This window comes from Pteropus vampyrus, unplaced genomic scaffold (assembly GCF_000151845.1).
Source record: "Pteropus vampyrus isolate Shadow unplaced genomic scaffold, Pvam_2.0 Scaffold518, whole genome shotgun sequence".
Classification (NCBI taxonomy): Eukaryota; Metazoa; Chordata; class Mammalia; order Chiroptera; family Pteropodidae; genus Pteropus; species Pteropus vampyrus.
The window spans coordinates 811,550-837,054 of record NW_011889299.1 but is presented as its reverse complement, the minus strand read 5'-3'; the positions used below and the strand labels follow the sequence as shown (position 1 = coordinate 837,054).

The 25,505-nt window shown below is 36.7% G+C and overlaps 1 protein-coding gene and 1 pseudogene across 5 annotated transcripts in view; one reads left to right on the top strand and one right to left on the bottom strand.

Annotated features, from left to right (window-relative positions):
• Positions 1–25,505, bottom strand: part of FAM120C (family with sequence similarity 120C) — a 99,318-nt gene that overhangs the window by 59,525 nt on the left and 14,288 nt on the right. For 4 of the 5 annotated variants that reach the window (XM_011383403.2, XM_011383405.2, XM_023525025.1 and 1 more), the window contains exons 2-4: positions 21,014–21,260; positions 19,694–19,776; positions 12,527–12,655 (exon numbers count right to left, since the gene is read on the bottom strand). In XM_011383403.2, the coding sequence (XP_011381705.1) occupies positions 12,527–12,655; positions 19,694–19,776; positions 21,014–21,260 (459 nt within the window). Of the gene's footprint in view, positions 1–12,526; positions 12,656–19,693; positions 19,777–21,013; positions 21,261–25,505 lie in introns of those variants that run through there. The other variant, XM_011383414.2, reaches the window with a different exon arrangement.
• On the top strand, positions 16,821–17,278 carry LOC105307801 (annotated as a pseudogene).

Genomic DNA, 25,505 nt, shown 5'->3' with positions numbered 1-25,505 from the left:
CTGGAAAGTCACCTGCAAAAAAATGAAATTAGACTGTTGTCTATCATCACACCAAAATTAACTCAAAATGGATTAAGGACCTGAATATAAGACCTGAAATAATAAAATGCATAGAAGAAAACATAAGAACAAAACTCAAGGACCTTGGACTTAAAGAGGATTTTATGAATTTGACTTCAAAGGCAAGGGAAGTAAAAGCTAAAATAAATGAATGGGACTACATCAAACTAAAAAGCTCTGCTTAGCAAAAGAAATCGTCAACAAGGTAAAGAGAGAAACATCTGAATGTAAAAATATATTTGCAAGCAACACCTCAGATTAAGGGCCTAATATCCAAAATATACAAAGAACTCATATGACTCAATAACAACAAAAACACAAGTGATCCAATCAAAAAATGGGCAGAAGGCCTGAACAGACACTTCTCCCTAGAGGACATACAAATGGCCAACAAATATATGAAAAGATGCTCAACATTGGTAGCTATTAGGGAAATGCAAACCAAAACCACAATGAGATACCATCTCACACCTGTCAGAATAGCTATCACCAACAGGACAAGTAATAACAACTGTTGGAGAGGACGCAGAGAAAAAGGAACCCTCATACACTGCTGGTGGGACTGCAAATTGGTATAGCCACTATGGAAAACAGTATGGAGGTTCCTCAAAAAGATAAGACTTGATCTACCATATGATCCAGCAATCCCTCTACTAGGTATTTACCCCAAAGACTTGAAAACCCATATCTGAAAAGACATTTGCACCTCGATGTCCACAGCAGCATTATTCACAGTGGCCAGGACATGGAAGCAACCGAAGTGTCGTATGATAAATGATTGGCTAAAGAAGCTGTGGTACATATATACAATAGAATATTACTCAGCCATAAGAAGAGATGAATACTGCCATTTGCGACAACATGGATGGACCTCGAGATAATCATGCTAAGTGAAATAAGCCAGACAGAAAAAGTTGAAAATCACATGATATCACTTATGTGTGGGATATAAACCTAAAAGCAACAAATGAGCGTGACAAACAAAGTCTCATGGACATGGACTATAGACTAGTGGTTACCAGAAGACTATAGACTAGTGGTTACTAGTGGAGTGGGGGAAGAGAGGGGAGGTAGACGGGGTAAAGGAGGTCAAATATAGGGGAATAGGGAGATGGTGAAGTGGGTAAAGGGGACCAAATATATGGAAGCTGAAGGAAACTGGACTTTGGGTCGTAAACACAATAGAATATACAGATGTCAAATGATAATGTACACCTAAAAATTAAAATTTATTCTCCCTCTAAACAGCATCGCCTACTTAACACTAGCATTTCTCCCTATCCGACATGTTGATTTCTTTCTTTGTGGGTTGGTCTCTTCCTAACTGTATGATGCAAACAGCTAAAAATACAATGCAAAACTACAAAATGAATAAGAAAATTTGTCATAAAAGTCAGGATTTCCTAAAGCCAAGAAAAATAATGGAGGACTGCTCACATCATGCTAGAAGCCACTGACAAAGGAGGATCTGGTACAGTTAGTGTTTAACACCAATAGGAAGGTAGAAGAGAGAATTATGAAAGATGATGGCAGGAAAGGCACACGAAAAGGGAGTGATTTTGAATATCAAAAGAATGTAAGCCCTTTCGTAAAATAAAGCTCAGATACACTTTTTATAAAAAAACAACCCTCTTTATGATTGTGCTAGAAAGTTAAATGTGAAATAATGGATATTAGATTGTGGTATCACAACATTTTTTTAGAAAAACTTATGGCCCCCAAACCAAACACTGATATTTCATTCTTTACTCATTTAAAAAAAAAAATCTATAAAGAGGTTTTTGTCCTGGATAAGAAGAAGTAAACTCTACCTTGTCCCCACTGAAGGTAGTTATAAAAACCAGGAGCATCTATTTAGGACTCTGAAAATTAAATAGTATCAGGAGGACTGGATAAGAAGACCAGAATTCAAAGTACTATAGAACCAAGGGTAAGGTTAGCATTTCTTTTTCCTCCAGTTATCTACCGGTGTGGACACAATGCAGCCTGAAATCTAGAAGCATCCATTGATGTGGACAGAGAGTACTCCAGGAGAAACCTTAATCTATTTGTGGCTTGAAGAGTGGGAAAGGGATCTCCAATAATTCAAGAAAGTGTATAGAAACACCCTGTTTTTATTCTATTTCTTTTTTATGTTCTCATGTGTGCCAGTCTAAAGCAAACTTGAGGTGGCAGTGGTGGCAACTGGGGAATAGCAGAAAAGTAAAACTGAATGAGAGAACCTTCTTCTCCAGCCAGAGAGGCAGTAGTTTCAACAGGTGGGGTAAGTCTTCGATGCTTTTTCTCTCTCTATCCTCATGCTACTTGGCCCCAGACACTGAAAAAAGGTTTCCTATGAACTGAGAAGTACTGAAGAGATCGCAGAAAGGGAGTAGTACATGTATGAATCTGACACTGAAAAGGAGACCATAGTTTCTGAGAACTGAAGAGATAAAACACAGTCCAAGTCATAGACTGGCCACTGGGTGGCATACACACAGGATCGATCCAAATAGGTTTGCAAAGCCTTTGAAAATTGTGCTGACATTGAAACCACGGTCCACAGAAGGATAATGAGAACTTGTGGTCTGAACCTAAATGGGTCAACTGCTTCCTAAAGCAAAACTACCAACATTCCCCATTATATTGAAACATGACTAAAAATTTCATAATAATCAAAATGTCCAAGAGCCAATAAAAAATTACTTGGCCTTGGGAAGAACCAAGAAAATCTTAACTTGCATAGAAGAATTTAATTAATAGAAGCCAATGCCAAGATGACGCACATATTGGAATTATCTGACAATGACTTTAAAACAGCTTTATAAAAATGCTTGCAAGTAAGGGGAACACTTTTGAAACAAATAGAAAAATAAAAAGTCTCAGTAAAAAAAAAAAAAGTAATACATGAAGAAGAACCAAACGGAAACTTTAGAACTTAAAAATACAATAACCAAAATTTAAATACAGAGAAAAAAAAATAATTTAAAAAATAAAAAACAGTGCAAGGATCTATGGTATAATACCAAAAGGTCTAACATTGGTGCCATTATAGTCATGGAAAGAAAGGAGAATGTGGAACATTAAATATGAAGATATGATAAGTGAAAACTTCTCAAATTTAGTGAAAGACAAGCTTAGAAATTCAAAAAGCTCAGCAAATAGAAAAGAGGATAAATTCAAAGAAATACATGTCAGACACATCACAGGCAAATTCTATCAAACAATTAAAGAAGAAATAACACCAATTCTACATAATCTCTTCCCAAAAATAGAAAAGGAAAGAATACTTGCCAACTCATTTTATGAGTCCAGCAATGGAAACCAGACCAAGACAGCATTAAGAAAAACTACAGACCAATATCCTTCATGAAAATAAATGCAAAAATAATCAATAAAAAAACTAGTAATTCAGCAACATTAAAAACAAATGATATAACATGACCATGTCCTAGGAACGTAAGGATAGTTTAATATTTTTGAATATTAGAAGCATCTATGATCCAATCAATAGATGCAGAAAATGCATTTGACAAAATACATCTGTTCATGATAAAAACACTCAGGAAACTAGTAATAGAACTTCCTCAACCTGATAATGTGCATCTACAAAAGCTATAGTTAATTTCTTACTTAATGCTAAGTGAATGATTTCCCCAAAGATCAAGAACAAGAAAAGGATATCCTCTCTCAGCACTCCTATTCAACATCGTTTGGAAATCCCAGATAGTACATTAAGTCAAGAAAAAAAATAGCATACTGAATGGACAAGAAAGGAAAAGAAATAAAACTGCCCTTATTTATAGACAACCTAATTGTCTATGTGGAAAATACCAAGAAATCTACTAAAAATTCTTAGGAAGTTTAGAAAGGTTGTAAGATACAAGGTCAACACACAAAAATCAATCATATCTTTATGTACTAGCAACACCCAATTAAAAATTAACATGAACAAAACAATATCCTTTACAATAGATGCCTCAAATATTAAATATGTTAAGTATTATTACAAAAAAGCATGTATAGGACCTGCATGCTAAAAACTATAAAACACTGATAAAAGAAATCAAAGACAGCCTAAATAAATGGAGAGTCTTCATGGATTTGAAGATTTGCCCAATTCATCTGTATAATTAAAAGAATTTCAATTAAAATCTCAGCAGGACTTTTGTAGATATAGTCAAGACTATTCTAAAATTTATGCGGAAATGCAAAGAAACTAGAGTAGACAAAATAATTTTGAAAAAGAATAAAAATGGAGAACCTAATTTTAAGACATACCAAGAATGTTGCGGTAAGATGGTGGAGTAGAAAAATGCTGTGGTTGCCTCGCCCCATGACCACATTAAAATTATAACTAAATTACAGAACAATCAACGTGGAGAACCTTCCGAAAACTAGCTGAACAGAAGTCCTTTAACTAAGGATATAAAGAAGCCATGTCGAGACCGGTAGAAGTGGAGACACAAAATGGTTGGCCCCACACCCACATGTGGAGGTTGAGAATCAGGAGGGATACCTCGGCTGTAGAGGTACCCCCTGATATATCAGGGGCCCCAGAGTGGTGTACCAGAACTGGAAAAAGAAGCCGCCACAACATCTGGCTATGAAAAAGGTGGGGAGTCTGTCGGTCTGAGTATACAGAAAGCTGCTAGAAACCCAGGCACTCTTTTAAAGGGCCCATGCACAGACTCACTCGTTTGCAGGTACTCACGCTAGGCTCCAGAAGAGGAACGGTAGCTTGGGAGGTATCAGGGACACGCAGGGAAAGACTGAGTTGTGTGGCTTCAGAGCGAGGACTGGAAGGACAGCTTCCATGAACCATGAGTTGGGCCTTCCTCCCATGCAGCTAGAAGGCAGGTGCCATCTTTTCTGTGTTGAGACCTCCCACCACACAGCCAAATCTGAATCTGCATTAACCCGGTAAACTCTGTTCACTCTACTCTGGTGACTCTTTGGGACACTGCCCCACCCACCTCACTCACCACTGAAACTGAAGGTGCTTTCCAAGGTGGGCAGCCATACTGCCCCATGTATCACAGAAGGCTTTTAGCAGTTGAGCCTTAAGGGCAGCCGGCAGGCAGAAGAAGGCCTGGGGGTGCCCCTGGCATTTTGTTGAGCTGCCCCAGGCCTGGCACTGGTGTCAGGCAACCTCAATTAGCAGCGTGGACTCTCCGTACAACATAAGTCACATGGCAGAGAATAAGATGGAGTAGATATACCTAATACATAGAAAAAACACACACACAAAGGAACAGCTAAAATGGGGAAACAAAGAAACATGTCCAAAAGAAAGATTAGGAGAAAACTCCAAAAAAAGAACTAAACAAAATGGAGATAATAAGCAACCTTCTAGATATAGAGTTCAAAACACTGGTTATAAGGATGCTCAAGGAACTTAGTGAGAACATCAATAAAAAGATAGTAAGCATAAAAAAAGAACACAGAAGCCATAAAAAAGAACCATTCAGAAATGAAGAATACAATAACTGAAATGAAGAATACACTAGAAGTAAGCAACAGTTGATTAATTGAAGCAGAGGACTGAATCATCAATGTGGAAGACAAGGTAGCAGAAAACATCCAGTCAGAACAGCAACAAGAAAAAAAAGAATCCAAAAAAAATGAGAATAGTTTAAGGGTCTCTGGAACAACGTCAAGCATATCAACAATCACATCATAGGCATATGAGAAGGGGAAGATTCTTCAGAGAGAAAGGAATTAAAAACCTATTTGAAAAAATGACAAAAAAAATTTCCCTAACCTGGCAAAGAAAATAGACATATGAGGCAAGGAAGCACAGAATATACCAAACAAGATGAACCCAAACAGGCCCACACCAAGACACATCATTATTAAAATGCCAAAGGTTAAAGACAAAGAGAGAATCTTAAAAGCAGCAAGAGAAAAGCAGTAGTTACTTACAAGGGAGAACCCATAAGACTGACAGCTCATTTCTCAACAGAAACTTTGTAGACCAGAAGGGACTGGCATGAAATATTCAAAGTGATAAAAAGTGAAGACCTACAACCAAGATTACTCTATCCAGAAAAGGTATTGTGTAGAATCGAAGGACAGATAAAGAACTTCCCAGACAAGAGAAAGCTAAAGGAGTAAAGCAAAAACAAACCACTATTAAAAAATTGTTAAAGGGACTTCTTTTGGAAGAAAAAAAAAAAAAAGAAAGATCAAAAATAAGAAAATGACAATAACTACATATTTATCAACAACAAAAAAACCAAAATATGAATAAAATTGCAATAACTATGTACCTATCAATGATCACTTTAAAGGTAAATAGATTAAATGCTCCAATCGAAAGACATAGGAGAGCTGAATGGATAAGAAAACAAGACCCTTACACAGGCTGTCTACAAGAGGCTCACTTCAGATCGAAAGACACACACAGACTGAAATAAAGAGATGGAGAAAGATATTTCATGCAAATGAAAATAAAAAGAAAAAAACTGGCATAGCAATACTTACATCAGATAAAATAGATTTTAAAACAAAGGCTATAACAAGAGACAAAGAAGGACATTACATAATGATAAAGGGATCAATGCAACATAAGGATATAATCCCTGTAAACATTTATGTACCCAACATAGGAGCACTGGAATTTATAAAGAAAATATTAGTCGACATAAAGGAAGAGATCAATAGTAATACAGTAATTATAAGGAACTTTAACACCTCATTCACATCGATGGATGGATATTCAGACAGAAAACCAATAAAGAAACGGTGGTCTTAAACAACATATTAGACCAGATGGAATTTATATTTTTAGAGCATTTCACCCCAAAGCAGCGGAATACACATTCTTTTCAAGTGCACAGACGTTTTCCATGATAGACCACATACATGTTAGGCCACAAAACAAGCCTCTATAAATTTAAGAAGACTGAATCATATCAAGCGTCTTCTCCAACCCCAATGGTATAAAACTAGAAATCAATCACATGATGAAAACAGAAAAATGGAGAAACATATGTTGGCTAAATAATGTGCTACTAAACAATGAGTGGGCTTACAATGAAATTAAGGAAGAAATCAAAAGATAACTTGAAACAAATGAATATGAAAACACAATGAACTAAAATCTTTAGACACAGTGAAAGCAGTCCCAAGAGGGAAATTCATAACAATACAGGCCTACCTCAAGAAACAAACAAAAATCTCAAACAATCTAATTCTACACCTAAAGAAACTAGAAAAAGTCCAACAAACAAAGCCAGTGAGAAGGAAGAAATAATAAAGATCAGAATGGAAATAAATAAAATAGAGTCTAAAAAAATACAAAAGAACAATGAAAGCAAGAGCTGATTCTTTGAAAACGATAAACGAAATTGATAAACGTTTTACCAGACACGTTAAGAAAAAAAGAGGAACTAAATAAACAAAATTAGAAATAAAAGAGAAGTGACAACAGACACCACAAAAATACAAAGGATTTTAAGAAAATACTACGAGTAACTGTATGCCAACAAAGTGAACAATCTGGAAGAAATGGATACATTCCTAGAAACACACAATCTTCCAAGAATGAATCAAGAAGAAACAGAAAATCTGAAGAGAACAATTACTACCAACTAAATCAAATCAATAATCAAAAACTCCCAATAAAAAAAAAGTCCTTAGACCATCGGATAGCTTGACAGGTGAATTTTACCAAATATTCAAAAAAGAATGAACGCCTATTCTTCTCAAACTATTCCAAAAAATTGAAGAAGAAGGAAGGCTCCCTAATTCTTTTTACAAGGACACCATCACCCTGATTACAAAACCAGACAAAGACATTACAAAAAAAAGTAAAGAGGCAGATATCCCTGATGAACATAGATGCAAAAATCCTCAACAAAATATTAGTGAACCAAATCCAACATTATATCATGATTATGTGTAATTTATTCAATGGATGCAAGGTTGGTCCAACATACACAAATCAATTAATGTGATACATCACATTAACAAATTGAAAGATAAAAATCATATGATCATTATCAATAGATGCAGAAAAAGTGTGACAAAATCCAGCTGCAGAAAAAGTGTGTGACAAAATTCATTTATGATAAAAACTCTCAGTAAAGTAGGAATAGAGGGAACATACCTCAACATAACAGAAGCCATATGTGACAAATGCTCAGCTAACATCATACTCAGTGGGGAAAACCTAAAATCGTTTTCCCTAAGATCACGAACAAGACAAAGATGTCCACTTTCAACACTTTTATTCAACATGGTATTGAAAGTCCTAGCCACACCAATCAGATAAGAAAAAGAAGAAAAAGGCATCCAAATTGAAAAAGAAGTAGAACTGTCATTATTTTCAGATGACATGATACTATATAAAGAGAACCCTAAAGATTCCACCAAAAAAACTATTAGAATTCATAAAAGAATTCAGTAAAGTAGCAGGATCAAAATTAATCAGAAATTGGTTGCATTTTTATATACCAATAATGAACTATCAGAAAGAGAAATTAAGAATACAAATTGAATTTGCAATTGCATCAATAAAATAAAATAAAATACCTAGGAACAAATTTAACCAAGGAGGTAAAAGACCTGTAATCAAAAAATTATAAGACACTGAAAACAGAAATTGAAGACGATACATATAAATGGAAGCATATACTGTGCTCACAGGTAGGAAGAATTAACATCGTTAAAATGCCCACACTACCCAAAGCAATTTATAGATTCAATGCGATCTCTATCAAAATACCAATGGCATTTTTCACAAAACTAGAACAAATAATCCAAAAATTTGTATGAAACCATGAAAGACCCTGAATAGTCATCGCAATCTTGAGAAAAGAAAACAAAGTTGGAGGTATTACACTACCTGATATCAAACTATAATACAAGGCTATAGTAATCAAAACAGCACGGTACTGGCATAATAGACACATAGATCAATGGACCAGAATAGAGAGCTCAAAAATAAACTCATATTTGTATGGTCATTTAATCTATGACAAAGGAAGCAAGAAAGGGATACAGACAGTCTATTCAATAAACTGTGTTGGAAAAACTGGACAGACACATGCAAAAGACAGGGAAAAGACATCCTACTGAATGAGAGAACATATTCACATCCGATAAGGGATTAATATCCAAAATTCATAAAGAACTCATAGAACTCAACACCTAAAAAACTAACAATCCAATTAAAAAATGGGCAGTGGACCTGAATAGACATTCCTCCCAAGAGGACATACAGATGGCCAATAGACATATGAAAAGATGCTCAACGTCACTAATCATCAGAGAAATGCAAATAAAAGTACAATGAGATATCACCTTACAGCTGTCAGAATGTCTATCTTCAATAAATTAAAAAAAACAAGCGTTGGCGAGGATGTGGAGAAAAGTGAACCTTTGTTCAGTGTTGGTGGGATTGCAAATTGGTGTAACCACTATGGAAAACATTATGGAGGTTCCTCAAATAAATAAACATAGAACTACTTTATGACTCAGAAATTCCACTTCTGGGTATCTATCTGAAGAAATCCTTAACACTAATTTGAAAAGCTATACACACCCCCTATGTTCACTGCAGTGCTATTTCCAATAGCCAAAACATGGAAGCCACCTAAGTGACTATTAACAGACAATTTAATAAAGATATAGTACATATATACAATGGAATATTACTCGGCCATAAAAAATGAAATCTTACTATTTGTGACAACATGGATGATGGACTTAGAAGGTATTATGCTAAATGAAATAAGTCATACAGAGAAAAAAAATACTATATGATCTCACTCAAATCTAAAGAACAAAATAAACAAAGAAAACAGAAACAGACTCATTGACACAGGAAACAAACTGGTGACTGCCAGATGTGAGGGGGGTTAGGGGACTGGGTGAAAAAGGTGAAAGCATTAAGAAGTACAAGTTGGTAGTTACAAAATAGTCACGGGGATGTGAAGTACGGCATAGGGAATATAGTCAATAATAATGTAATAATTGTGTATAGTGCCAAGTGGGTACTAGACTAATTGGGGGGATTGCTTCATTAAGTTATATTAACATTTAACTACTATGCTGCACACCTGAAACTAATATAAAATAATATTAAATGTGAACTGTAATTGAAAAATAAAAATAATAAAAAATAATAAATGAAAAAAGAAAGTAAAGAAAAAGAACTAGAACTACTTAAAAAATAATAAGTAAAAACAATAAATTGACATTGACTGAGCAAACATTTAATTCTGAGGAGCATTAGTGTGGCCTTCACAGTGTCTATAGCACACCCTTCCTTGTGATCTTATTCCTATGGGAACTGTTTTTACAATTCTTTGTGGTGTAGGAGACTAATAGAGATGCAGATATGTCCTGTCCAGTAGAAACAGTTCTCCAACTGTGAAAAACCAGTTTTCCTCAATTTGCATATTCATTTCAATACACCTGATCTTTAAATGTGCTCTTCAGATTCTCTTCTGAACTAGATATAAGATTTGTTTTTCTCATGAGTTAAATAAAATCTTTACTATGGGTTTTAAAAAATAGCATCCCTAAGTTGGTTCCCTCTGTACTCACAATACACACTCACATTTTTAAAAAAAGGCTTACCATAAATCTACAGTATTCAAGACAATGTGCTATTTGCAAAGAAATAGACACATAGGTTAATTGAACAGAATAGAGTCCAGGAATAGATTCACACAAACATGGACAATTGATTTTTGATAAAGGCAATTCAATGGAGAAAGCAGTCTTTTCAACAAAGTGTGTTGAAACAATTGGACACTCATATGCAAAAACAAAACAAAAACGCTTCCCACTTTATACAAAAAGGAACTCAAACCAGGTATTTGTTCTAATGTAAAACCACATAATTTTTAGAAGCAAACAGGAGAATTTGTCATGCCTGCAGTTAGGCAAAAAGTTCTTAGGACACCAAAAGTGTGATCCATAAAAGATAAAAACTGATAAAAATTTTAAACTTTTGCTTTGCAAAAGACACTGTTAAAACAATGTACAGGCAAACTACAGACTGGGGGAAAATATCTGCAAACCAGATATCTGACAAAGGATTTGAATGCAGAACATATACAGAGCTCTCAAAACTCAAAAGTAAATAAACAAACAACTCAATTAAAAAATGAGGAAAAGACTGTTAATGAACAGACCATTCATCAAAGAGGATATATAGATAGCAAATAAGCACAAGAAAAAAATGTTCATCATTAGTCATTTGAGAAATGCAAACTAAAATTATGATGAGCTACCACTATACACCTATTAGAATGGCTATAAAAAATAATGACCATAATAAGTGCTTACGAAGAATGGAACAGCCACTCTGGAAAATGGTTTGGCAGAGTCTCATAAAGTTCAAGTTAAATATACACTTACTATATGACCTAGGAATCCCATTCCTAGATATTTATGCTAGAGAAATGAAAACTTATATTCATACAAAAGCCTGTACACAAATGTTTACAGTAGCTCTATTCACATCACCAAAAATTGGAAACAACTCAAATATCCTCTAGGGGTGGATGAATAAACAAATGGTGGTATATCCACACAATGTATACTATTCGGCAATGAAAACAAATGAATCATTGATAGATGAAACATGCGACAACTTGGAAGAATTTCAAAAGCATTCTGTTGAATGAAAAATGCCATTCTCAAAATATTACATTCTGTATGATTCCAGTCATATGTTATTCTCTAAAAGATATAGTAAAAGAGAATAGATTGGTAGTTGCCAAAAGACAGGGATAAATTTGGGTATGTTTACAAAGGCATAGCCTGAGAGATTTAGGGTGGTTCAACTATTATGATCCTGATTGTGATGGTGGTTATATTAATCTGTACATGTTTTAAAAATTCATAGAACTGAACACACACATACAAAAGTCAGTTCTACTGTATGTTAATTTAGAAAATAAAACTGAAAAACCCAGAGTGCAAATATAAATTAAATTGTTAAAAATAAAACTAACTTATTTTACTAACTTTTTTACTAACTTTTAGTTTCACAAGATGAAATCCCAGTCGAGCCCTTTTTTCACTATTAACAATGAAATATTGATCCTTGTTTTATGTGGAACTGTTTTAAGTAGTCTTTTTTTATTACCCATTATCCTTCACTAAGCAAGACATACTTTATATTAAAATATACACTGAAACAAAAAAAGAGTAGAAGTGATAATGCTGCAGTGATAATATAGCATGTTTCTCGGTAATGAGATTTAAAGTGACTTTTTTTCTTTATTTTCTAAATTTTCCGGAATAAGCTTGCATAATTTTGATAATCAGTGGATAAATGGTAAAGGACCCTTTCAATCCAGGCCTAGTAACGTTTTCTCAAGGAAACTGTGGGGCACCTGTATGTAAAAATGAGAAAACAAGCAGCTAGAAGGAGAGAAGGTAGGCAGCACACAAAAGATCAGATTTGCTGGTGGTACTAGTGAAGGTAAGAAAAGAGATGACTCTTAGGAGGAGGCTAGCTTACCTGAGACTGTTTGAAAACATCCTTCCCAACCACATCCAGGTTAGAGGGGTCTTTGATGGAACTAACATACTCAGATACAGCCTTGATCACCACATCACAGGGAGGAAGAACCAGCTGATGAGCTCGGACCTAGAAGACGTAAGATAAACAAGGAACACTGACTTCAGACATGAGTCACTAAGAAAAAGGATGAGGTTGAGGTGATATACAAAATTCAAATTCAGTAAATCCACTGAGAGAGTTAAAATCTGTTCTATAAAAAGTTTTCCCCCTAATTCTCAGCACATAATACTTGGAAAAGATTGAAAAGTATAAAAGAAAGATAAAATCATATCATCTATAATCCTATTACAGAGAAAGTCACTATTTTATGATGCTGCCATAATTAATCAGTTTACTTTCATGATATATTTTGGCTGCTTCCAATTTTTTGCTATTAAATGTAATGTTGTAATATGTGGACCATGTAAACTAACCACAAAAAGGCCTTTTTTGAGACAATCAGGAAAACACACAAAAAAAGGACTAGATATTAAGACAATATCAAGAAATGATCATTAATTTTGTAAGGAGTAATAATTGCACTGTGTTTATGTATGAAAATGCTTATATGTTTTAGAGATGCATACTGAATGTGGGACTGAAATTACTTAAGGTATGGAATTTGTTTTAAAATATATTAGCAACAGCATCACAATAGTAATTGTGGCTATACCTTGATAACCGTTGGAGCTGGAAGATGTTACAACAGTATCTCACTATATTATATAATTTTCTCTAATTTTGTGATGTTTGAAAAATTTTAAAGTAAGGTTTTTTAATGCTGTGATAAAATATAGGTATGATTTGTTGTCCATTTTCCAATTATTTAATTATAAGCATCCTTAAATGGTAATTACTGAGTCAAAGGATATAAACTTGAAGGCTTTTCATATAAGTTATTTAGGCAAAGGGCTGTACCATTCATTCCTTCAACAAATATTTACTGCCTACTGTGTACTAAGCATTGTTCTAGGCATCAGGGTTATAGCCATGAACAAGATAAACAAAGACTCCTGCCTTCCTGGAAGCTTACATTCTAGTATAGGTGTGTTGGGATGGGGTGAAGGGAATCTAACAAACAGAATAAATACATAAAATGTAGTGTGTTTGGAGAAAATCTAGGCAGAATAGGGGCTAAAGAATGCCAGTGAGTATGTTTGTGTGTGTGTGTGTGTGTGTGTGTGTGTGTGTGTGTGCGCGTACACATGTGCATATGATTCTAAATAGGGTGGTCAGGAAAGGCCTCACTGAGAAAATAGCACTCAAGAAAACCTACAGGAGTGAAGAAACAGCTTTGTGGAGGGAAAAAGCCTTTCAAATAGAAGGAATCATAAGTGCAAAGGTTAGAAGAGCAAAAGAAAAGGGAAGATGAAATCAGAGCTGTTACAAGGGGCAAGACAGTACAGGGCTTTGTAGGCCATGGCAAAGATTGGGTGAGTGACATGAAAAGCCACTGGAGTATTTTGAATAGAGAAGCAACATGATCTAAGTCAGTTTTTAAAAGGATCACTCTGGCTGTTGTATTGAGAATAGATTAATAGATTGGGGGGGCGGGGGTTGATGGGGAAGAATGCAAGCAGAAGACCGATGATTAGTAAGCTGTTATAATAATCCAGGCAAGAAAAAATGGTGACTTGACCAGGGTAGTAGCAGGGAAAAATGATGGTATTTGCTGACATAAGAGATGTGGGACATGAGGAAGAGAGAGAAGTCAAGGATGACTCCAAAGGTTTTAGCTTGAGCAATTGTAAGGGTGAGGTTGTCATTAATGAAAATGGGGAAGGCTATGGAAAGAACAGATATAGGGAAAGGATCAAGAGTTTCCATTTGGACATATTTCTTTGAAATGTTTAATAGGTCATTAGATATTAGAATCTGGAGTTCACAGGGGAATTCAAAGCTGAAGACATATATTTAGGAGTCACCATTGGATAGATGGTCCATCACTGGATAGATAGAAAATCATGACACTAGATGAGATCAATCACCAAGGCAGCATCTGTAGATAGAAAAGAGAAGGGACTGAAGATAGAACTCTAGGACATTCCAAAGTTAAGAAGTAGAGAAGAAGATAAGGAAGCAGCAAAGGAGACAGAAGCAGCGGCCACTGAAGTTGGAAGGAAACCAGAAGAGAGTGGTGTCCTTAAAGCCACAGGAAGAAGATGTTCTATGGAAGAGAAAATGAACAACTGGGTCATATGCTGCTGACTGGTCAAGTAAGGTGAAAACAGAGAGCTGGCCAATGGATGTATTAAAATCAAGGTCATTCTGACTTTATTAAGAGCAATTTCAGCAAAGAAGACTGAAGAGAGAACAGGGAAAAGGAAAAGTAAACAGCTGAAATATAGACACTCTCCAGAAGAGTGTGATATAAGAGAAGAATATGGAGCAGTAGCTTGGATGAAGTGAAGTCAAGAGCAGGTTTTGGAAGAGGGGAAAAATGGCTTAGATGATAGAGGCTCTGTTCATCCCTCTGGCAACCAAATCAAAGTTGTGACAGAAACAAGGAGCAAGCAGCAAGGAAAATCACCTGGGAGCTAGATGAACAAGACACACAACTAGGGAGAAATTTAAGAAATTACCCTGCAACGGTAGAAGGTAGGATGGGGAGAGAACGTGAGGTTGTCCAGTCCCCAGCGGCTGAGTGAGACCGAGGCTGCAGCAGCAGCAGCGGCAATGGCAGCGGCAGCGGCAGCGGCAGCGGCAGCGGCAGCACCTCTTAAAGGGGCCGCATCCGCAGCGGACTTCTGTGGTTGACGGACCTGCTCGCTCTGAGCACCGGTGCCACTTCAGATGCACAGTGGCTTACAGGGTGACACTGAGTTGTCGGAGTGAGGGCCAGAGGTGAGACTCGCATGTACAGAAGTGGCAGCGGTATCCATTGTTTCTTGTTGAGCCCTCCCTGCTCCCAGTGCATGGACACAGCACCGCCATAGCCGAGATGCTATCAAACTGGATAAGAGGTTGCTCCGCCCCGAGGATCTCCTGAAACTGCCTCCTCCAACTTGCGGCTCCACCCCACCCACATCCAGGTGTATCCTCAGCAAGTCAGGTGCTCCTTACTGAGCAGCGCCAAGACTCACACTGGTGGCAGCTGGACTCGGTTTCTGGTGTGGCCTTTTGAGGCAGCTCTAAGAACACCATCTGTGGATTGCTTGCTAAATCTTAACAGGTGGCCTCGGAGTGACACAGACTTGGACTAAATTTAGCCTGCAGCTGAACCCCTCTCAGGACTGTGCCACTGGACACCTACTACACAAAGCCATACTAATAAGACCGGGAGACTTAGAAGCTTAGCTTAGTACATAGAAACAAACACAGAAAGGCAGCCAAAATGGGAAGACAAAGAAGCAGAAACCATATGAGAGAACAGAACAGAGATCCAGGAATAATGGAGTAAAGCAATCAAACAGATACAGAGTTCAAACCACTGGTTATAAAGATGCTCAGTGAACTTAGGGGAAGGGTAGATGAATTCAGTGAGAACTTCAACAGAGATATAAAACATAAAAATGGAAATGGAAATTATAAAAGGGAACCAGTCAGAAATGAAGAATACATTATCTGAAATGAAAAGTATATTAAATGGAATAAACGAAGGAATAAACGAAGTGAATAAAGATCAAATGACCTATATAGAGGATGGAAAAGCCAAGGACACTCAATCAGAATGGCAAGAAAAAAGAAGCCAACACAATAATAATAATTTAAGGAGCCTATGGGACACTATTAAAGGTAAAAATATCCATGTCATCGGGGTACCTGAGGGAAAACAAGATATTGAACAGCTATTTGAAGAAATAATGATGGAAAACTTCCCTAACCTGGTGAAGGAAATAGACATAAAACCCCAAGATGCTCAGAGTCCCCAAAACCAGGAACCCAAAGAGGCCCACACCAAGACACATTATAATTAAAATGCCAAAGGTTAAATACAAAGAGAGAATCTTAAAAAGTAGCAAGAGAAAAGCAGTTAGTTACCTATAAGGGAGCATCCATATGACTGGCAGCTCATTTCCCAAAAGACACTAGGCAGTACAGCAGGGCTTGGCACAAAATATGTGACGTGATGAAAACCCAGGATCCACAATCAAAAATATTTTATCCAGCAAAGCTATCATTTAGAGTCGAAGGACAGATAAAGGAATTTATCAACACCAAGCCAGTATTACAGGAAATGTTGGAGGGACTTCTTTAAGAATTGAAAAACGTGTATCAAAAACATGAATAAGAATGGTAATAACTAGCTCTTTCTGCCATCTTTCCGTGCCGCCATAATGGTGAGCATGAACGTTCTAGCTGATGCACTCAAGAGCATCAACAATGCTGAAAAGAGAGGCAAACACCAGGTTCTTATTAGGCCATGCTCCAACGTCATCTTCTGGTTTCTGACTGTGATGATGAAGCATGGCTATGTTGGCAAATTTTGAAATCATTGATGATCACAGAGCTGGGAAAATTGTTGTGAACCTCACAGGCAGGTTAAACTAGTGTGGAGTGATCAGCCCCAGATTCAATGTGCAATTCAAAGATCTAGGAAAATGGCAGAACAACTTGCTCCCATCCCATCAGTTTCGTTTCATTGTACTGACAACTTCAGCAGGCATCATGGACCATGAAGAAGCAAGATGAAAACACACAGGAGGGAAAATCTTGGGATTCTTTTTCTAGGGATGCAATATATATGTTCAAATAAAATGCCTCAGTGGACAAAAAAAAAAAAAAAAGAATGATAATAACTACATTCCTATCAACAAGTACCTTAAATGGAAAAGAATTAAGTGCTCCAACCAGAAGAAAGAGTGGCTGAATGGATAAGAAAACAAGATCCCTACATATGAGGCCTACAAGAGACTCATTTCAGATTAAAAGATACACGTAGACGAAAAGGAAGGGGATGGAAAAAGATATTGCCTTGATGGACCTAGAGGGTATTGCATTGAATGAAATGGGTTAGATAAAGATAAATATTGCATGATTTCACATACATTTGGAATCTAAAGAACAAAATCAACAACAAAAGTGGAAATAAACTCATAGATACAGAGAATTTTTTTAGGGATACTAGATGGGACGGGGGTTAGGAGAGAAAGAGGGCAAAGGGATTGAGAGGTACAGGCAGATGGTTGCAGAGTAGACATGGAGATGTAGAGTATAGCATGGGAAAGATGGTTAATAATGTTGGAATGAATATGTGGGAGGAGGAGGGGTGCTAGATTTGGTGGTGTGAGTTGTGCTTTGCGAGGTGTGTGGATCTCTGATCAATATGCTGTATAGCTGAGGCTGCTGTGTTGTATACCAACTATAATTGAAAAAAAAACTCATTGAATTGTACAATGTAAATGCAGGCAACTCGTTGTCTATTATATTTCAATAAAGACAGAAAAAAAAGAGCAGGTTTTGTTTGATGTTTTAGGATGGGTGCATGCTTATACATCTGATGGGAAAGAGCGAATGAAGAGAGGGAAACTGATGACACAGGATAAAGAAGGGAGAATTGCAATAGTGATACCCCTAAGTTAGCTAGAATGAATGGGATCTAGTGCTAAGAGTGTAGGAGTTGGCCTTAGATAGAAACATGGACAGGTCATCCACAGAAAATAGAAGGTAGGCAGAGCATCTGGGCATACAGATGCATGCAGGAGAGAAAATAAAAGGATTGGAGCTAGTAGAAGTTCTCTCCTCATTGCTTCTTTTTTCTCAGTGAAATAGGAAGCCAAGTCATGAGCTGAGAGTAAGCAGGGATGAGGGAGCATTAGAGGCTTGAAAAGAGAGGAAAAGGTGTGAAATAACTATCTAGGAGAGTAAAAGAACTAGGGAAATATAACACAGTCACTAACTTACACTACCACGATAGAAGTAGGTAGATTAATTTTTCAATATTTGCTAAACTGTTAGGTTAAAAAAAAATCACACTGCTCATTTAATTTGCATGTCTGATCACTAGTGAGACTTGGCATTTAGTCACACAATTGGCCACTGTATTTCCTCTTTTATGAATTGTCTGCTTCTGTCCTTTGCTCACTACTCCTTTTATTTGGGGTATTAGTATTTTTCTTCATAGGCTGGAACAAATCCTTAAGATATTAAGGGTGTGAGATAACAGAAAATACATATTGGTCTCTGCTTCCAGTTCCTGGCACAGAGCTTCTGAAACCCCTGCAATATCCTAAGTAGTAAGAGCACTAAGAGCACCTTTTGTGTTATTGAGGTGACTCTGGGTGGGCTCCTGGATGGCTCCTAGATGAGAGCTGGTCACCGGAAGCCTGGAACTTTTAGCCCCACTCCCATTCACTTGAGAAAGGAGAAGGGCTGAAAATGGAGTTAAGGACTGATCGTGCCTACATGATGAAGCCTCCATAAAATCCCAAAAGTATGAGGTTCAGAGAGCTTCTGGGTTGATGAACATATCCACACTTGGAGGATGAGACACCCCAACTCCATGGGATAGAAGCTTCTGGGCTTAGGACCCTCCCAGACCTTACTCTATATATCTCTGCATCTGGCTGTCCATCCTGTATCTTTTATCATACCCATTAATAAGCTGGTAAACCTAAGTGTTTCCCTGAACTCTGTGAGTGGCTTTAACAAATTAATCAAAACCAAGGCAGGGGACAATTGTTGGAACCTCCAATCTACAGCAGGTTGGTCAGAAGCACAGGTGATAACCTGGGCTTGCAACTTGTATCTGAAGTGGCGGGGGCGGGGTGGGGGCAGTTTTGTGAGACTGAGCCCTTAACCTGCACCTGATGCCATCTCCAGGTGGATAGTGTCAACAATGAGTTGAATTATAGGATACCCATCTGCTATTGCAGAGGACTTTTGATATGAAAACACAGACCCACACACACATACATTCAGTGACTAAAAATATCAGAAATGACATATTCTGTGTGAGTGTAGCAGTAGTGTGAAAGTAAAGGAGCCACACAGGAAAGAAAGACATAGGAAGGAAGAACTCACAGAAGGTAGAAAACTGAGCTTTTCCTTTTTAAAGGGTATTGATCATAATTATAAATGTTTGTATTTGGAATATTTTAAACCTAATGAAAGATAATTATTGTATCAAAACCCCAATCAAAACCTGATGTCATGGATGTATACACAAGAAATGGGGCACATTACCTTAAGTGATGCAAGGGGATGTTCTGGTCCTAAGAGGCTCCAGTGAAAAGCAGCCAGGTCCTCATCTGGGAGAATGTGGTTACCTATAAAGCACATTTGTCATTTATTGACTGTACAAATGTTTTCTTAGAACTTCCAGCCATGAAAAGGCTTCTGGGAGAGAAAATGATTAAATAATTCACATAAGTCTATATTGCTAATGACTAATTCCTAAAGACTACAGTAGCTATGTGTTGATTACCTATGTATCACATGCATTACATGTACCATCTTTATAATAACAATGTATGGTAGCATATTTTCGCCATTTTACAGATAAAAAAATTGAGGTTTGGAAAAGTTTGGTGATGTAACCTAAAGTGGCACGGTTAATAAGTGCCAACTCCAGGATAAAAAGCTAAGGACTGTGAAGCCCATGATATTTTCTATCACCTAGTCATGCTGCCTTTTATAATAGCAGCCACCAATTACTGCCTGCTTCATAAGTGCTGGGCATTTTATATATCAAATTATATTTGACCTTATCAATAATACCATGAGGTATTATTATTCCATTTCACAGAGGAGGAAACTAAAACCGAGGAAGTGTAACTACAGTGATTTGCCCAAGGCCTAATTCCAAAACTTGTGCTGACTCCTCCATTAGATCACTCAAGTTCAACTCCTTTGGAATTATAAACAGAGTTCACACCTGAGACAAGATATTAACCTTCACGCTATCAATACCTGGAAAACCAGCTCAAAACGTAATCAATTCTGCAATTTACTTCGAAATATGTCTTTAAAAGAAAGATGGATAGATGGTTAGAATGGAAAGATATATGATAAAGCAAATATAGTAAATGTTAATGGCAGAAAACAGGGGGTAGATACAGGATTTTCACTGCAAAATTCTTTCAATTTTGCTGTAGCTTTGGAAATGTTCATTATAAAATGTTAGCACAACAGAAGCAAAAATAAAAACAATTTGTATTCTCGATCAAAATTTAAGACACCAGAGAAAAATGCCAATGCTCTGACTGGGAAATCAAAGCTGTCTAGGGCTAGTAAAACATTTGGCCTAAAATAGTACTCTGCATAAAATAGGTATGGAATTTTACAAAAGAGTTAACAAGAATCAAAATAATGTTCTGGAATATCCTGTATTAATTCATAAGACAAACATGCTGAGTTTCTAGTAAGAAGCCCAGAAGCACAGTGGCATGTGAACTTTCAAAAGATAAATCCAATAATGATAGGCTAAATTGCTCTGGTCTTCATCTTTTATTACCAAAGGGCAAACTTTACTAATCACTGGAGTCTGTTCTTTGGACTACCTACCTAGCAGTGCGGCAAATATGGGAAAATTCATCCGCTTCAGGCCCAGCTGCTTGGCCACCTCCTGCATCAGGAACTGGTTGGTAGTGAGGTTCTTCCCATTCCAGCTGAGCTTCAGAGCATGGGAACTGTAGTAAGAGGGAATATTGTAGAGCGCATACTCGGAGTCATGGGCAAGAAGGCCATGGAAGCCATTTTCCCTGAAAAAAGCTACCACTTCCAAGTGGTGGTCTTCGAGGCTCTGAAAGACCTAGGAGGGAAGGAGAAAATAACAGGTCACACAACAGAAGCTGACCTGTATTTGGTTAGAAGTCAGGAAGGTTAGTAACAAATTTTATAGTTTGTTGAAACTTAAGATCACACGAAGCTACAGAGAATACTTAAAAAAAAAAAAAAAAAGCCTTTCCTATATATCCAGGCAGCATTATCTACGGGTTCATTCAAATGCCCAGTCTTTTTTGACTCCTTTCATGAAACTGAGGCCTGAGGCTCTTCAAAAGAATACTGAAATTAACATAGTATATAAATTCTTACTTTAGACAATAACAGAAGAGACCTTTGTTAGAAAGATAATAAAGCTATTATTTATTGCTCAGCACCTCTACATGCTGTGCATTCTTTACATACATTATTTCATCATCTCAATAACCATGGGCAAGGTAGATAAGGATGAAATAACTTATACAAGGAAATGGACACAGAAAGGTTAATCTGAATCTGAATCTAAGTTCTGAATCTAAGTTCACCTCTTTTTTAAAATCCTTGCTTTCTTGCTTAGGAGCAGTTTAGATAGCAGGACACCCAAATAGGGCACTTCCGACATGTAGGGGTCACAAACTTCACCCATTTTAGAAATGAGAAAACTAAGGTTGCAACAGGTTGGCTACCCTCAAAGTTACATAATGACTGAGTGTAGACAGGATTCAAACTCAGGCTGATCCGACTCCAGAATGCACTTTCCACTATACCAGGCTTCCTGGAGAGCACTGTTTTTTTACGAACAGAGGGAGACTGCTATGTGACCTTTCTATTGCTGCACTTAGAGCATATTGAAATGATCTGCATACTGATTCCACCACACTGTTTATTGACCGCACAGACTTTATTTATCTCTGTATTCCTGGTTCCTACATAAGACCTGGAACATAGTATAGTATGAATAATAATAGCTAAAAGATACTAAACATGTACTATGTGCTAAACAATGTTCTGAGTACTTTACATGCATTAACTCATTTAATACTCGACACAATCTTATGAGGCCATAACTATTATTCTTATACCCATTTTACATTACTATCCCTAAGGTCACATGGCTGGAAGAAACAAAAACTGGATTTTGGCTCTAGAGCCTGTGGACCTCAATAATTTTGTTGAACTCAAGTGACCCATTTCTTAATTTAAATTGCAAAGGAATGGTAGTTTTCTAGAGTCTGACAGTAGTTTCAATGCATTAAGCTGTTGCTAGGCCATGAAAAGAGAATCTAGTCAGAGTTGACAGCCATGAGTAGACAGTAAGTCACACAAGGGGAGGGACACTGGTAAGCAGATAGCGAAGCAAGGTCTGTGTTTGATATCCAGACAAAGGAACCAAAAACCCTTACTTTGTACTGCAACATACTTAGGCCTAGTTATGATTAACGCTAGATGGGTCAGAGTAGTACAGTCTTATGCTGCCCCCTAGTGATAGTTTCTTTCAGCATACCTGTCATATAAGTCACTGAGCATCCATCTCCCTTATACCAGGCATAGTCCTAAGTGTGATATGTTCTCCCCCATCGACACAACCTAACCATGTAGGCATTATAAGCCCCATTTTACAGATGAGGAAACTGAGGCTTATAAAAGTGAGGTGCCATGCTCAGGGCCACAGAGCTGGGAAACAGAAACCTGGGTCAAAATGACATCAAAGTCCACGCTCTTTCTGCTACAACATATTACCTTTAGCTGTTCTAGATCTGATTATGCCAACATCCAAGTGATTTCAACTCCAGAAAGCCAAGGACTAGTGATGTTTAACTAATCTGGTGACTCCTATAACACTAGGAATTTAAATCACAATCACCTGGACAGCATTTTCAAAATACACAAACCTGTGCCACACCTGCACTAATGGCAATTAAATTCTGACCAGGGCAAAGAAAAAGCCTTCCAGCCACAATGCCTCCTAGAATAAACAGCTGAGCATCTTGGCTGCACTTCTACATCTATGATGACTACTACCACCTATAAGCAGAATGACTTCCTGTTCCTGGCCCAAACTGATCCAGTTTAGTTGTCAACCTTGCAAATTTGCAGGGAATAAAGTGATTTAGGTGAAATTAAACAAAATACCCAAACAACTAATCAGAAAAGTACATTTGAGCTTTAAAGAAAGTGAAAGTTGAGATTCTGAACAACTGTCTATAACTTTTAATTGCTGGCTCACTTTTTAGTCTAAGAACTATGAATTGAGGGTCCACTAAGTTCCAGGATGCAGATAGCACAGAATGCCATGGTAACACAGAGGAAAGGCATCTAATCAGTGGGGTAATGTCATCTAGAGGAACAAACACTTACTTATAAAATTCAGGGGAAAACAACTCTCTGAGAGTTTAATGTCTCAGTTCAATCACAAGTAGTCTAAAGCAGTGGCTTTTAAATTGTGCTTCCCAAACCAGGATTTGGGTAGATGCGGAATTGGACCAAATAACCAGACAGGACAGGTGTTCCACTTTCTCTTCAGTCCGAACTCATATTCTCCATTTTATCTATTTTATACTTTCGTTCTTTCAGAAATATTTTATTGAAACAATTAGAAGTATATAGGAAATATAGTCAATAATATTGTAATAACTATGCATAGTGCCAGGTGGGTACTAATCAAAGGGATCACTTAGTAAAATTATGTCTAACCACTATGCTGTACACCTAAAGCTAATATAATATCAAATGTCCACTCTATTGAGAAATAAAAATTAAAAATAAATTTAAAAAATAAAAGTAAAAACAATGAGAAGTATTTATCACTAAAATGTAAGCTTCAAGAAGGCTGAGATTTCTTGATCTGTTTTGTTTACTGCTGTATTTCTGGTGCATAAAACACTGGCACAGAGTAGAGAACCAATGAACCATTTTGACTTTCAACCAATATTTACTGAGCCAGGAATTGATACACACCAGGCACTAATCTAGGTGTGGGGATACAGCAGTGAACAAGAACCCCCAAATTCCTATCTTTATGGAGCTGACATTCTAATGATTAATATTTCACAACAGGCACTGGACTAAGCAATTTAAGACATATCTCATTTATCCTTCAAACCCTGTGAATGGGTATAATTAAACCCCTTCTTTTTGTAAAAACAAAAAAATTAAATATCTTGCTCCAAATCACACAGCTAGACATAAGGCAGAACTTGGATTTGAACTCAGTAGGGTCTGGCTACAAAATAATGCTTTCTTTTTGGAATCTGTCAGTTTTCCCAGCACCACTTACTAAAGATACTGTCTACCCCATTGTATATCCTTGCGTCCTTTGTATAGATTGACTATACAAGTGAGAATTTATTTCTGGTCTCTCTATTCTATTCTATTGATCTATATATCTGTTTTCATGTCAGTATCATACTGTTTTGATTATTGTAGCTTTGTAGTATATTTTGAAATCAGGGAGCGTGACACCTTCCACTATTCTTTCTCAAGACTTCTTTGCCTATTCAGGGTCTTTTGTGGTTCCACATAAATTTTAAGATTAGCTGTTTTAATTCTAAGAATGTCATTGGTATTTTAATAGGTATTGCACTGATTTGTCTATTGCTTGAGGTAGTAAGGACATTTTGACAATACTAATCCTTCCAATCCATGAGCATGGTATATCCTTCCATTTATTTGTATCCTCTTCAATTTCCTTCTTTGATGTCTTATAGTGTTCAGAGTAGAGGTCTTTCGCCTCTTTTGTTAAATTTATCCCTCAGTATTTTATGCTTTTTGATGCAATTATAAATGGTTTGTTTTCTTAATTTCTCCTTCTGATTTTTCATTATTGGTGTAAAGAAATGCAACAGATTTTTGTATAATGATTTTGTATCCCACAACTTCATTGAATTTATTTATGATTCTAATAGTTTTTTTTTTTTTTTTGGTGGAGTCTTTAGGGTTTTCTATGCAGAGATCATGGCATCTGCAAATAGTGAGAATTTTACTTCTGCCTTTCTGATTTGGATGCCTTTTATTTCTTTTTCTTATGTAATTGCTGTGACTAAAATTTCCAATACTATGTTGAACAGAGGTGGTGATAGTGGGCATCCCTGTCTTATTTCTGATCTTAGAGGAAACGTACAAAAAAACCGAAAACTGGACCACTTTCTTACACCATATACAAAAATAAATTTAAAATGGATTAAAAACTTAATGTAAGACCTAAAACCATAAAACTCCTAGAAGATAACAAGGCAGTAAACTTTGACATCAGTCTTAGCAACACCTTTTTGGATATGTCTCCTCGGGCAAGGGG